The sequence below is a fragment of the Lygodium microphyllum genome, chromosome 6 (assembly GCF_053477565.2).
Source record: "Lygodium microphyllum isolate KBCC chromosome 6, Lygodium_microphyllum_v1.1.10, whole genome shotgun sequence".
NCBI lineage: Eukaryota > Viridiplantae > Streptophyta > Polypodiopsida > Schizaeales > Lygodiaceae > Lygodium > Lygodium microphyllum.
Genome location: NC_141140.1, coordinates 19,800,953 through 19,815,603, shown reverse-complemented (window position 1 = coordinate 19,815,603; position 14,651 = coordinate 19,800,953). Strand labels below are relative to the sequence as shown.

At 41.1% G+C, this 14,651-nt stretch overlaps 1 protein-coding gene across 1 annotated transcript in view; it reads left to right on the top strand.

Moving 5' to 3' along the window:
• LOC148034348 (tRNA (guanine-N-7) methyltransferase) overlaps positions 1–13,969 on the top strand; it is a 52,027-nt gene extending 38,058 nt beyond the window's left edge. Inside the window, exons 3-8 of the mRNA XM_087679298.1 lie at positions 9,637–9,712; positions 9,956–10,035; positions 10,115–10,164; positions 12,394–12,478; positions 12,600–12,698; positions 12,804–13,969. Of these exons, the coding sequence (XP_087535424.1) occupies positions 9,637–9,712; positions 9,956–10,035; positions 10,115–10,164; positions 12,394–12,478; positions 12,600–12,698; positions 12,804–13,028 (615 nt within the window). The 3' untranslated portion in view covers positions 13,029–13,969. The remainder of the gene's footprint in view (positions 1–9,636; positions 9,713–9,955; positions 10,036–10,114; positions 10,165–12,393; positions 12,479–12,599; positions 12,699–12,803) is intronic.
• Positions 13,970–14,651: the final 682 nt, after the last annotated feature.

The following is a 14,651-nucleotide window of genomic DNA, read 5'->3' as shown; positions in this document are numbered from 1 at the left end:
CTAAGTAGTGATCTCATGGCAAACATACTATCAGCGTAGTACCTTGGATGCATGCTGAATACATCCAAGATCCACTACATACGAGAGCTGTCCATAATTGGAGGAGGGGAAGTGCTACCTCCCCCTTGAGCATCAGGCAATACTTCGGACCCTTGCTCTGCTGAACCTGAGGGAGCCCGAACTAAAGTCGGCTCTAACTAAAAGGCATCTAGGTAAAGCTGCAACAACTGAGGATGGTTTGCCAAGTCATCCTCTTCTATCCATTTGGCATCTATTGGTGAATAATTTTGAAATTTCACCAAGTATCTCCTAGAAACTTTACTTTTGTCCTTTTTTTATGTGCCAAAATCTGCTTAGGTACCAAAATCTCATCTAGCTCCTCAACCTTTGGCTGAATTTCAGCAGACATATCCTCCGGCACATCTCCATGAAAAGGCCTCAACAAACTGACATGAAAGACATTTTGTATCCGCCAATGTGGAGGTAATTTTAGCCGATATGCTATATCGCCGATCTTCTCCAACACCTAGAAGGACCCATAGTATCTCATACTCAACTTTGGATATAATCTTTCTCTTTCTTTCATCTTTTTCAGCCTTGACTTTTCAAATCGTAGCAATACATAATCACACTCTACAAACCGCAAAGCACGTCTGTGGCAATCAGCTACCCTCTTTTGTTTTTCTTGCGATCTCTGAAGTGTATATTTTATCTTTGCATAGGCTATATCCAAGTTTTCCATATAACGATCAGCCTCAAAGATCTTATCCTTAGTTTGCAGAATAGGTGGTACCTTCTTGTCACTCTTAACCACATCAAATGGAGCTTTGCTCATAGAACTATGCACTGTGTTGTTGTAAGAAAACTCAACTTAGGGCAAATACTTCTCCCACTGTGTCTTGTGGCCTAAAACATAGCATCTCAAAAGATCTAACACTGTGAAATTTGCTTCCTCAAAGTGACCATCTATCTGCGGATGGAAGGATGATGAGAATTTCAGCCTGGTATCCATATTCTCAAACAAGCCCTTCCAAAATAAACTGGTCATCGAGGGGTCTCGATCACTAATGATCGACTCTGGCATACCACAATACTTAAAGATGTGCTACAAAAACAATCGTGCCATATGATCAGCCTTTATTTTCTTCCTTATTGGAATGAAATGGGCTTGTTTGCTAAACCTGCAAATGATAGTGCATATCTCGTCATTCCTTGTAGATGTCTTAGGAAGCTAAAAAATGAAGTCCATTGCAATGCTCTGCCAAGGCCTATTTGGAATAGGCAAGGGTTGCAACAAATCCGGCATCTTTTGCCTATCATGCTTTACCTTCTGGCATACAATGCATGTCTTAACAAACTGTTCTACATCATGCCTCAAAGCTGGCTAATAAAAGAAATGCTCCACTGCATTGACTGTAGCATCAATACCTCTGTATCCTGCATATGGAGGAGCATGACTTTCAGTGATAACTCTAGGCCTTAACTGCCTTGTGACACATAGTCGTCCATGCATCATCAGAATCTATCTCTTAGCACAAAGTGTCCATGCCTTTGGCCATTGCAAAGCTGATCATAAACATTGGCAAAGTCAGAATCAACAACATATTGCTCTTTCATGGCATTCAACTCAGTGTGATAAACCATGCTGACAACTGAAATTTGTGGCTTACGTGACAGTGCATCAACCACAACATTCTTTCTACCATCAATATATACAATCTGAAAATGAAACATAGAGAGAAAATTTACCGAACTCATATGTTTCTCTGACAACTTTGTTTGCGTCAGAAAGTACCTCAAAGTTTGATGGTCTGTCTGCATTGTAAAATCAGCCCCTAATAAATAATGTTTCCACGTAGACAGTGCATGAATTACAACCAAGTGCTCTTTCTCATAGACCTGTAAATTCTTTTCCGCGTCGTGGAGAATTTGGCTCTCATAAGCCACAACGCAGCTGTCTTGCATAAGAACAACCCCAATGCTGTTACCACATGCATCACATTGAACTATAAATGACTTCCTTAGATCGGGCAACATAAGCACAGGATCTAAAGTCATCTTTTTTTTCAACTTTTCAAATGCTGAAATTTCCATTGCTGTCCATCTAAATGGCATATCCTTCTTTTGCAAGGCATACAATGGAGATGCGATTTCAGCAAACCTGTGTACATACTTCATGTAGTAAGAACATAAACCTAAGAAGCTGCGGATGCACATTCCTCAAAGGTGGCCATGATCATATTGCTTCAACCATTACAAGGTCCATGCGAATACCATCAGCTGATACAATATGCCCTAAAAAGTGGATTTTATGAAAGAAGAATTCACTTTTCTTATCATTGATAACCAGCCTATGGTCACGCAGTTCATTGAACACAATGTCCAAATGTTTTTTGTGCTCTGTCTTGTTCTTTGAATAAACAATTGTGTCATTAAAGAAAGTGCCCACAAATCCTCTATGTGGCCTGAAGATATGATCCATCATCCGATTAAAAGTGGCAGGAGCATTCGTAAGTCCAAAAGGCATAACAAGACTCATACAATCCAAAAGATGTCCTAAAAGCTGTCTTAGACACATCTTCTAGTCTAATGCATATCTAATGATACTCACTTTTCAAATCTATATGGCTAAATATGACTGCCCCTTGCAATCTATCCATAACATCATTGATCCGAGGAATCAGAAAGCAATTCATTATTGTGATCTTGTTCAGAGCACGATAACCAATGCACATACGCCATAAACCATCCTTTTGCTGCACTAAAAGCATTGGAAAACAAAAAAGGAGATGAGCTGGGCTGAATCAATCCTTTTTCTAACAACTCATTTGCTTGACTCATAATCTTCTCCTGTTGGGCTGCATTGACTCTGTAGGGTGGCTTATTAGGTGGGCTATTTCTAGGGATAAGATCTATGCCATGATCTTCTGGCCTTTTAGGCGGTAGCTGCCCTGAAAGTGACTGAGAGAAGCAATCGACATACATTTTTAGAAATGACATGTGATCCTTCTCTAACTTAGACATGTTCCCAACATTCTCACTATCATCTTTATCCTTAGTAGAAACCAAGTATGCTGAAAGATGATTTTTCATTACTTTGGAAATGGGAACTGTAGATACAATAGGGACAAATTCACCTTTCAACTTTACATCAAGTGTGAGTACCTTTTCCTTATGCTGAATAGTGATCTGTTTTGCACGAGAATCAATCACTGCATGCATACGGTGACACTATGGCATACCAAGCAAATACATCACAACCCTCAAGTGGAGCAATGAAGAACTCTTCGTTGTCCATATATCCTTGTATATGGAATTGAAGCTTTCCAACGAGCGGTGTGACGGGCTCTACATGGCCTTTACATGCCATTCCAACTTCCCCCATGGGTTCCATCTCATCCTCTCTGATGCCTAGATGGGCAATCATATCAACAGAGATGAAGTTGGCTCGTGCACTATTATTAAAGAAAATCGATGTGTGTTGATCTCTAATTTTGCCCTATGCTCTGCACAACTCAGTAGCATTATCATTGGGTTGATCACTAATAACATCAGGCACCAATCCCATTGATGTGTTGGGCTTATTTCCTTTAGAATCTCCTTGATTTTCTAATTTTCCAGCTTGCTGCCTATTGGGATAGTCCCTTGCAATGTGACCCTCCTGTTCACAAATAAAACATTTATTTGCAGCCATCAATTCCCTACGTTGTGCCAATGTTTTTGAGCCGATTCCTTGTTGTTTTGGTCTCTTTTCAGGCTGATTTTCAGATCTATTCCTTTTCTCAGCCTTAAACAACTTTTTATTCGCCTTTTCCCCACTCTCTAGGAAGCTCGAATCCTTTCCACGCAGCAAAGCATCAGCTGTAGCAGCAATCTCTATAAATTGAGACATGCTAGACACGATGGATTTAATGCAAAAATCCATGATTCCTTTGGGCAGCCCACAATCATATTTTTTCACTTGTTCATGAAGGGGTACAGGGCGATAAGAAGTAATAGGCAGCAATGCATTCCAAAACTTCTTATTATATTGCTCCAAATTCTTACATTCCTTAGCATCCAGCTTATTCCAAGCTATCATGATGTCCACCTCAAAGGTACTTGTCAACCAATTCGATGCAAACATTTGCTTAAATTGTACCCACTTTGACGGTGCTCTACCTTGCATCAAAAGAGTGGACCACCACTGTAATGCATTTCCTTTTAAGAAAGTGGTCGTCTTTTGAATCTTTGAGGACTCCGTGAAGTTCCCTCGTGAATAGGCTGCATCAAACTGCTGAATGAAAGTCAAAGCTTTCAGCCTATCTTGTACACCGCTAAAGGACTCAAACTTCACTCCTTTTTCACCCTCATCATAGTCTTTTGCTGCCCCTTTGGGTGTCAAGTTATCATACACTGGTTGCTGCAAAAAGGGTGCATTTGCTGAATTTATATCAAAACCAATGCCAAACGGAGCATTTGCATGACCAACATTCATTCCTTGAGCCCCATAAGCATTCGGGGGTGCAGATTCAGTACCAAGCATGCTACTTTGTGCCCTAGGTACCAAGCCAATGCTGCCATACATAGGGTTTTGCATTGGGTAAGATAGGGAAAATGGGCACTTGAACAGAAGGTGCCATGTGTGGCATTTTAAAGCTAGCAGAATGGGCTTTATGTGAAACATGGAGGGGAGTGTTGGGTTTTCTTTTTTCTTTTTTTTTTTGGGGGGGGGGGGGGGGGTTCACATGGAGGGGAGTGTTGGGTTTTCTTTTTTCTTTTTTTTTTTGGGGGGGGGGGGAGTAGGCTGCTCCGAATGATGATACCATACAAAAGGGCTCAATGACCTCCGCTCTTCATGATAATCACATTGCTCTTTAGAGGAGTGATGAAAACCTTCTCATTTGATTCATCAAAGCCTTGGAACTAATGGTAAGACATCTTTTTAGAACTTGCAAACACACAAAGGCTGCTGTGTTTTGTTGTAGGAAAGATTGAACGGAGGGAAAATTAGTAACACTTGCAAGAAGAGAGTTGTGGATGTCCTACCTTTGTTGAAAGCACTTGTCCACACAGAAAATTTGCATTTACAGTAGTGGACAACAGGCTGAAATTCGAGTTTTCAGCAATAGTGGTCTCCTCTTTGGCTGGAAACTCCGTGTCCTCACGTAAGCATTGGTACCATGTGAGAATGCGCAATGGGAGAGAATCACGAACACGGAGAGAAAAGGAGAAGAAGAAAGACAACAGGAAGAGAAGAGAAGTCTGCACTGGATCTAAAATGAATGCTGATACAAGAGTGGACTCATCAGTCCTTGCACACAGTCCAAAGCGTTAGTGAGGTCATAGGATAAGGCTGAAAAAATGATAACAGCACTTGTGATGGTGACAGAGACGGAGAGTGTGCAGCTTGCAGTCCTCGACAGAGATGGAAAAGATTGCAACAAACTGTTGGAGCACCTGCAGAAGATCGAAGACAATAATTTGCCCAGTCTTGGTGATTGCTATAAATAGCAGAAAAGATAGAAAACTGGCTGGCTGCACCTGGCTGACCTGCAATCGTGGCTGACTGCAATAAATGCAGTATGGATGCATTTAATGCAGTGAAAATGATGATATACCAGGTCCTGGGAAAATCACAGCCATCTGGAGTAGGCTGGGGCTGATTGCAGCCAAATAGGGGTGCACAGGCTGAGAAATGCTTGACTGACACAAGAAATGTACAGTAAAATGAATGAAGGCACAGCCAGAGCTTCAATGTCCCTGTCAGACTCTGACTAGGGCTCGCAACCAGGAGACGACAGACTGACAGACCACGTCAGAGTGCAGCCATCCAGAACCGTATGAACGGACTGAAAGATGAACACACAGAGAAGAGGGAGAGATAGAGACAGTAGAACTCTGAAGACTGCAAATAATGAATGTTGAATACAGAAGGATGTATGATGGGATGTGGAAGTATATACAACCAAAGATCTCTCACCCTACACTAGCACGAAGTGATAATGATCGGAGGGCAGGCTGCTATAAATAGCAGAAAAGAATAATAAAATAATGCAGGTCAGCCAGTCAAAAACTGGCCAACTGCAGCAAATCATGGTCCAACTGCTGCAATAAATGCATTGCCTGCTGCCGGCTGCCACGTGGCACTGTTGCCTGCCCGATTGACCTGCCCATCCTAGCCAGACTGCCCAAATTGCTGCCCTACTGCCTGTCTAACCTGCCCAATCTTCCTGACCTACTCCTATACAAGATGATGCTGCCTAAATGGCCCAAAAGTGTCTTGGAAGTGATCAAATTTCTAACACCAGCTAGGTGGTTGCAGCAAGCAGAACAAGCAGGGAGGGTGCTCAACTTACTATGATACATTCTTACCCATGCAATTGTGTTAATCTCTTTAGACTTGAGAGACCTTTGGTGCTTCCTATGTGTCTACACATTTCAATGTGACCAAGTGCCAGTTGGCATGTGTGAAACTACTCTTCCTCTTTCAAAGAGGCAATAACTCATTGGCCAGAGTTGGATTTGAATCCAAACTCTTACATTGTTTGTGTTGAGAAATGACAAATGATGTATGCAATGAAGCACCAATAGATTAACTAAATAGCCAAATGTCTAACCACACAAGACTCTGTTTATGAGTCTAAGCTAATCAATCTTGGAACCTAATTCACTTGTGTGACACTTCATCTTCAACTCTATGTCTTCATGAGTTTACTCTATCTCTTCAAGCCACCATAGCCATGCTCTAGATCCGTTTTTTGTCATGGTATCAAAGCTCAGTTTAGCATTGCCCAGCTCAATCTATCTCTCCTCTTTGCTCTCTCAAGCCTTCTCAACTTCAGTTCAAGTCAATGCTAACTGATGACCTCATTTTTCATCTCTATCCTCACTTGACATATTATAGCAGCCATAGCCAATAGCACCCTGCCTGGTTGGAGGGCTTGGATCTAGCCAAAGAAGAGGAGATAGCCAACGCTTTGAGCTGAGAAAACCTTCCCCTACTTAGGGCGCTTCAGGCCAACACATGGAACATTGACATTGGTCGTCTCCCTGCTCGACATTGTGCATTTTCCCAGGTCGCTACCCAGAACTGTGCAGATCTCATTCGTATGATCAGTCCCATCCTCCATGTGGCGCAATCCACCCTATGCATTTTCCCAGGTCACTGCCCAGAATTGCGCAAATCTCATTTGTACGATCAATCTGTCCTCCACGTGGTGCAATCCACCCTGCTGTCATAGGGCTTTTGAAGCCTATCCCATAGGCTCTCTCTCCAACAAATCTTGTCTCAAATAGTTGCATATATGATCTGCTATAGCCCAAAGATCAGTCGTATGTTTCTGCAAACCCTAATTCCACCATAGCCAGAAATTTTAAAAGCCTTGGCAACCTTGTCTTCTCTCACTGCCATCATCAACAGTGATCTTGAGCACTCTGACATTATCTTTGAAGCCTACTGCAGATCTGGAAGTGTCCAAGGAAGTTTAAAAAATTACCTAGCAACATCGAGCCAAATATCAAGATCTTCAAGATATAGTATCTATTGATACTCAATTAGTGCTTCTTGGCTATCTAGCAACATCGAGTCAAATATCAAGATCTTCAAGACATAGTATCTATTGATACTCAACTAGTGCTTCTTGGCACTTGGGGCTTTAGCTTAATCAAGAGTAACTCATCTTATGATTTCATTTCAGCTGGTACAAAGCCTATTCTGAGTTTGCAATGATTTGAAATTTTGATCCAAGTCCTTGTAAGTCTCAATCTCATTGTAAAAGGACAGACACTGTCCGAATGTCCTCGCGGTAAGACCTCCTTCCAAGATGATTGAAGTCGAGCAGATAGCAAAGTTTAATGGTGAAGGCTTCCATGCCTGGAAGGAGAAAACCGTGTACCTCTGGGATCTCTTTAAGAAAGATGATGCAAATGACAATGCTAAAGAGGAAGATGCTGTAGAAGACCAACCTAAAACAAAGACATGGAAGAAGATGAACAACAAAGCTCTAGGTATTATTGCTTGGGGTCTATCCGATGATGTATTATATCATATTTTCGGCATCAGGGATGCAATGAAGGCATGGGAAGAACTTGACAAAATCTTTGATATACAATTAAAGAACTCGAAGGTAAAATTACTTATGATGCAATTTTATAAGTTGGATGTAAAAGACAATTCATCTATGACTGTACATATCAATTTAAAACTCAGCTAGCAATTCTTAAAAAGAACATTGATGAAGATGAGGCAATAGCAGTGCTACTTGCCAGTGTTAATCATGAACTGTATGACAACCTTGTTTCAACTGTAAGTAATATTCCCAATCTCTTACTCAAAGACATTGAGCACTCACTGCTTGATGATGAAAGCAAATTTAAATGCAAAGATGTAAAAGAAACCAGCTCAAGGGAAAATCTCTTATACACCAAAGGAGCTGCTGGACCCAAAGGAAGAGGTCAAGGATTCAACACCGCCAACAAAAGTTGGATGGCATGCCGTTACTGTGGTAAGACTGGCCATATTGCCACTGAATGCTTTCACAAGAAAAGAGCACAGTAGATGCAGAATGACTATCACCAAAGTCAATTCATGAATGAAGAAGAAGATGAAGAAGATGCTTTTGCTACCATTAACAACTCCGACACATTATTCTAAGGAATTTGTTTCCCATAGTGGATGTAAAAACCCTACCAAGATGAAAAGTTTCAAGCCTCAACTTGACTAGGCTGCCAAAGAGCTAGTCTCCTGGTCCATGTACACATGCAGGGGGGGCAAAAGCCAGCAAGGGTAGAGACTCATCATTTGAGGGGGGGTGTTGAGCAATGACAAATGATGTACGCTCCAGGAAGAGCTGTCTTGAATTCCATATGCACAGTGAGGAGAGTGGAACAACCCAACTACTATAAAGCATTGTACTTGCAAGATGAGTAAGTAATATGATGATGATTTTGTTCTTTCAGTTGAGAGTTTTAGTCATTGTCTAACCACACAAGACTGTGTTTATGAGTCCAAGCTAATCAATCTTGGAACCTAATTCACTTGTGTGACCCTCCATCTTCAACTCTATGTCTTCATGAGTTCACTCTATCTCTTCAAGCCACCATAGCCATGCCCTAGATCCGTTTTTTTTCAGTTTGAACCAGCCAAAGAGGCAGCTGGTCATTTGGGGGGAGGCATCCTCTTTACCCTTCAATTTTATTTAGTTTCGGGCTGTCATGAAGCTAGCATTACATGCTTATTGTAGGAGACCTGGATTACATATCATATTTTACATGTAGGATTACATATCATATTTTGCATGTAATAAGGTCTTTCAGATCAAGTCATAAAAAGGACACATCTTTTCAAGGCCTCATCAGAGTTTGGCAAACTGGTTCTTTGACATTTTGTGTCTTGACTTTTTGACAATTGATCAGTAACCTTAATATATCTAGTACTTGCACTTACAACATTTAATGAAAACCATTAGATGGAGGGCTTCATGAAGTGTGTTAATTGAAAAGAAAAAAGTTTGTGGATTCCAAATTTTACTTACACATGATGGTAGAAATTTGTTTATAAGTTGAAAGTGTTTGTGTGCTTGTGTGTGGTGTATGTGTTCATTTAGCATTGCCTGTATGTATGTGCATTGCTCACAGTTATGTCTTTTTGAGCAGGTGCCAGTGACTCCACCTAAATGGGAGGATGTCTTTCTAGATCCATCACGACCCATTTTGGTGGACATAGGCTGTGGTACATTTTTACCCACAATTGTTTGTTTCTTCATCGCAATGCATTTTCTCTCTCTGCAATTAAAGGTTGATTTAACAGATGATTCAAGTACATGTGGACACTAACATGTCATGGTACCCCTTCTTGAAAGAGCAACGAGCTCTTTTAGCCACCTTATTATAGACATTTATTGAATCGAAACTGTTATGTTAGTCTATACAAACAAAGTGTCTATGAATTTAAATGTGCTGATCAAGTGGTTAGGTAGTGGCAGGTTCTTGATGACATTGGCCAAGGGTAACTCAGAGTCCTGCAATTTTTTGGGCCTAGAGATCCGTCAACAGGCAAGCTTGCTTTCTACAGATAACCGGAAATTTTTAAAGAACATACCATTTTATATATACTAAGATCATGCCACTGCAGGTCGTTTCTCGTGCTAATCGTTGGGCAAATGAGTTGGAGTTGAAAAATGTGTAAGCATGAACATACTTCTCCCTCCTCATCATAACCTTACATGACTTGAGAAACGTTCCCAAACTATTTAAAAGGACAAACAATGAGCTTACGTGGGAAATTATGTTGCTAGATTGTGGACAATAGTAAAGGCAAACTATGGCTTTCGGAGTTCACATTTAAAGATACTATCTATTTTAAGCTTTGCCTTAAGTTTTAGTAACCTTTGATGGAAAATAAATAGGCTCATTTCGTTACCAAGGCTAGAGAAGTAACAATGGGGATTCTATCTACAATGTAGTCTAGGTTGCTAAGGGCTTTAGGCTACAACCAAGAGGTGCGTCCAAGTCGCTTTAAATACGATTGAAAATGTTGTACCTTCTTCCTTGGAAGGGGTTACCTTACGTTCTTGCATATCTGCAGTCAGTGTGGCTCAGGCTCTTTTCCAAGAAAGAAAACAGTGCGCAATAGAAGGTGAGTCGTGACGTTGAATATTAGTAGAAAGAGAGACAGAATAGGAAAATAAAAGTTTCTATTATGCCAAACTGATATGACTGATGATTGATGATTGTCCATCCATGCATTTGTATGAGCCTCAATGGTGATGTGGACAAATGGTGGATGGAGGACTGTGAGTATAGAAAGTGTGCATGTTCAAGCTGTGATATGCTAGAGGGTAGCACTGCATGCCTATATATTTTGTTAGAGGTCAGCTAGTCATAGATGCAAGTGGGCAGTTTGACTTGACTTACTGCTCATGTGGTTAAACCTATCGACCATCACCAAGGACCCTGTTAGGGGGAGCTAGTGACTCCCAACACAGCCTTCGTTGCTGTGATAGGGGAACATGATAAGTTGCAATTGGATGCAAGTGCGTTGGGTGTATACACTGCTAATCTTCATTAATTCTTCTCATCTCATAACCTACAAATGTGAGATCCCTTCTGGTTCTAAACTGGGAGTCCAATGCCCATCATAGCTTCTTCTCATCTGGGGGCCTTACAACATTGGGCACTTGGAACATAGATGAATAACTGAGAGGTGGACATTTAAATAACCTCCAACATTCTTGGAGTACTCCATTCACAGACCCTCCAGTTTTGACATGAGCAAAAGTTGTCATCATTTGGTGCTTGTTCTGGAAACGGGAGGGCCAAACCTCAATCAAGTGTGGCAGTTGCCCAGGGGTGAGGTTGTAGACTGTGTGTGTGTGATGGAGTAGACCACACATCCATTCATGATGCATGCTCCTTGGGCACAACTTCGTTTTTTGAACCTAGCTTCAACAAGTGGAACATGACTCCATTAATAACGAGCACAGTTTTATGTGTAACTGTCCAGAGTCTTTATAGAGTGCCATCAATGGACTAATAAAATCAAAACTGAGTTGTACATCATAATGGAAGTTTGTAAGTCTCTGACCAAGGATATATTTACGAACTCTTCTCTTAGGTGCACATTTTTGTTTTGCACCATCTTCTAGCCACACAAGTTGCAAAGTATACTTGTTGCTAGGGCCTTGGCTGGACACTTGAATAAGATCATCAAAACAGGGTCTTAGGATCTGAAATTGGAAGTGCCAAAAGAAGTTGAAGCGCAGAGGTGGCATCTTGTAGATGGTCTCAATCACTAGATACACTGGTCCATCTTCCCCTTGTTCTATCAGAGTTTGATGAGTTGGCTCAGTTTTCTTGTGTTCAGTCACTATATATTCAAGTCCCATTATAAGGATTCATGCGTTGACTCATTTAATCATTCTCTCTCTCATCATATTGGCCCTATCCTTGCATGATCTTCACTGAAAAGAGAACTGCTGACTGAGTTCTATAACATATCAAACCTTTTGTTTCACTTTGTCATTCCCCTGTCAGGCTCTTTACTAGAAATGTAAGGGATGCCCTTATGGCCTACATCAAAATCAATTCAGCCCAACTGTGGTTTGATTCTTCTAATTTGCATGAATTTGTGTAGGATCAGTACTATAAAATCTGATTATGCTCCGATTTGGCTCTTCTTTGAACTGGTTTAATCTACATCAAAATCAATTTAACCCGACTGTGATTTGATTCTTCTAATTTGCACGAACTGATTGCAAATCTATGCAATGCTTTTGATTTAACCTTAAACTTGGGTTTCTGTTGTCTAAAACTGATTAAAACCTGTCCGTTGTCAAAGGAACTTTTCTAAAATATGAACCAAGTTTCAACCGGTTTCATAAGTTAATACCGGCCTTAATACTTTTATCTCAGGCACTTCATGGTTGCAAATGCAACAGTATCATTTGGGTCAATTATCTCCAGTTACCCAGGATCTCTCATTTGTGTGACTATATTGGTGAGGCTGCATTCAATACATTGAATGGTAGATTCCTGCAGGCTCTTTTCTTTTCATAAGGCATATTTCCTTGAGCAGTATGATACAAGCCCTGTGCTGATGTTTCTACATATTTCTCCAGTGTCCTGATCCACATTTCAAAAAGAAACACCACAAACGAAGGATTGTTCAAACACGCTTGGTTGACGAAATTGTCAAAGCCCTTGCTCCAGGTGGACAGGTAGGGTGTCTTTAGGTGCCCAGTTATTATTGAAAGGTGGAGTTTGCCTAATGAGCTTTACTACATGTAAGTTTTGTGGTCCCTCTGTGGTTGCTTTCAAATCAGGTGTTTTTCCAGTCGGATGTAGAAGAAGTTGCTATTGACATGAGATGCCAGTTCGATGCTCAAGTAGGAGTGACATTGATCAGTGAAGTTGATATGAATCCCTCAATCCATGATGAAAATGGATGGCTTCTAGAGAACCCACTGGGGGTACGCACGGAGCGGGAGATTCATGCTATTGCAACGGGAGGAAATATTTATCGAGTCCTGTACAGACGTTTGTCGTGAACTTAGAATGTTAACTTTCGTGCAAATGTCCTGGCAAAAGCATAGGCGATTAATGTGCTCATTGAAGCGGGCCTTCACCCTACATGCAGTCTTGCGATTACTACACATGGAAGTGCTAGCAGCCCTCTTTGCCCTTTGGTAGTGTGGGCATGCAACTCGAGGAGTTTTCAAGGTTCGTGTGCTTTGCATCCTGATTTTGTATGCCTTACTCAGAGGTGGAAAAGTGGAATGCCGTTCTTCAGAACTCTGATATAAACTAAAGGGTTGCCGACATTAGACAAAGAGACCCAAAACTCTTGTGACGACTCTGACAGAGGGAAAAAGGTTTCATATGACACCATTGTAGCACCCTCATGTAAGCGCAAAACGAAAGCTGTGCAATAACATACTCTCCTGGTTTAGTGACTAGTCCACACCAGCCTTTGTAAATGCAGATCTCCGTTCAGCTTTTGCCATGCTCCATTTCCCTGCTCCAGTCAATGCTCAAGGCAATCCACTCCAAGGATACTACACACTCTCTACTAACAGTCAATGATCAAGGCAATCCACTCCAAGGATACTACACACTCTCTACTAACAGTCCGTAGCCAGCCTTTGTAAATGCAGATCTCCGTTCAGCTTTTGCCATGCTCCATTTCCCTGCTCCAGTCAATTATCAAGGCAATCCACTCCAAGGATACTACACACTCTCTACTAACAGTACGTAGCTCTCTCTCTCAACAGGCGCAGCTGATTTCCTCTTTCGGTTGGTCCACAGCTCGGCAGTCTTGGCGTTGCATTTTCAGCGGCAGTCTATTCATAGTGTATCGCGCCCCCACAAACACACCGTCGAAAGCTAACACTTGTTTCTAGCACGGGACCTTTAAAGATAGAAGGCCTCCATAAATAGAAGGTTTAGATGATTCATCCTTAACATCTTTTGAATTTACTGTGAATTTTTTGTGAATAGACATCTTTTTCTTCATCTGTTGGCTATGATAAGTAGAAGGCCTTCATAAATAGAAGGTTTAGATGATTCATCCTTAACATCTTTTGATTTACTATGAATCTTCTTGTGAATCAAATAGCTCTATGCTCTTTGTCTAGAATTATTGAAGATAGATTGCACCTTCTCTTCTAGTGTAAGGAGATCACTCTTTGTAGCTAAAGTGCATATTTGATGAAATTATTAGTTATCCATGGATTGTCTCCACGTAACCACTACGCAAGGTGAGAGGAAAATAAAACAACTTAAAACCTCTCAAAGAAAAGATGAAAAGAAAAAACGTGTATACGCATACACATACATGTAATGCAAGGGTAGCACCTAGGGGTGAGGGTTAGATTTGAGCTCTTGTTAATAATGAGATGTTCCTATAGCTATAAGGGTAGGGTTTAAGGGTGAGGGTTAGACTTGAGCTCTTGTCTTAATATCCAGATATGCATATATATATTTTCTTTGTGGTATTAGTATCATTGCTCAACCATTCCATAAGCCAAGTCCATAAGAGGAATATTACATGATTGTTTTCTTATGACGACACCCAGGAAGCATAAGAGACCGCCCTTCACCACCCAACCATGCTCAGGAAGATGTTGGAGCCAGATCCGACGTGTTGCTTTTGCCAGCCGTCATTACCTGGT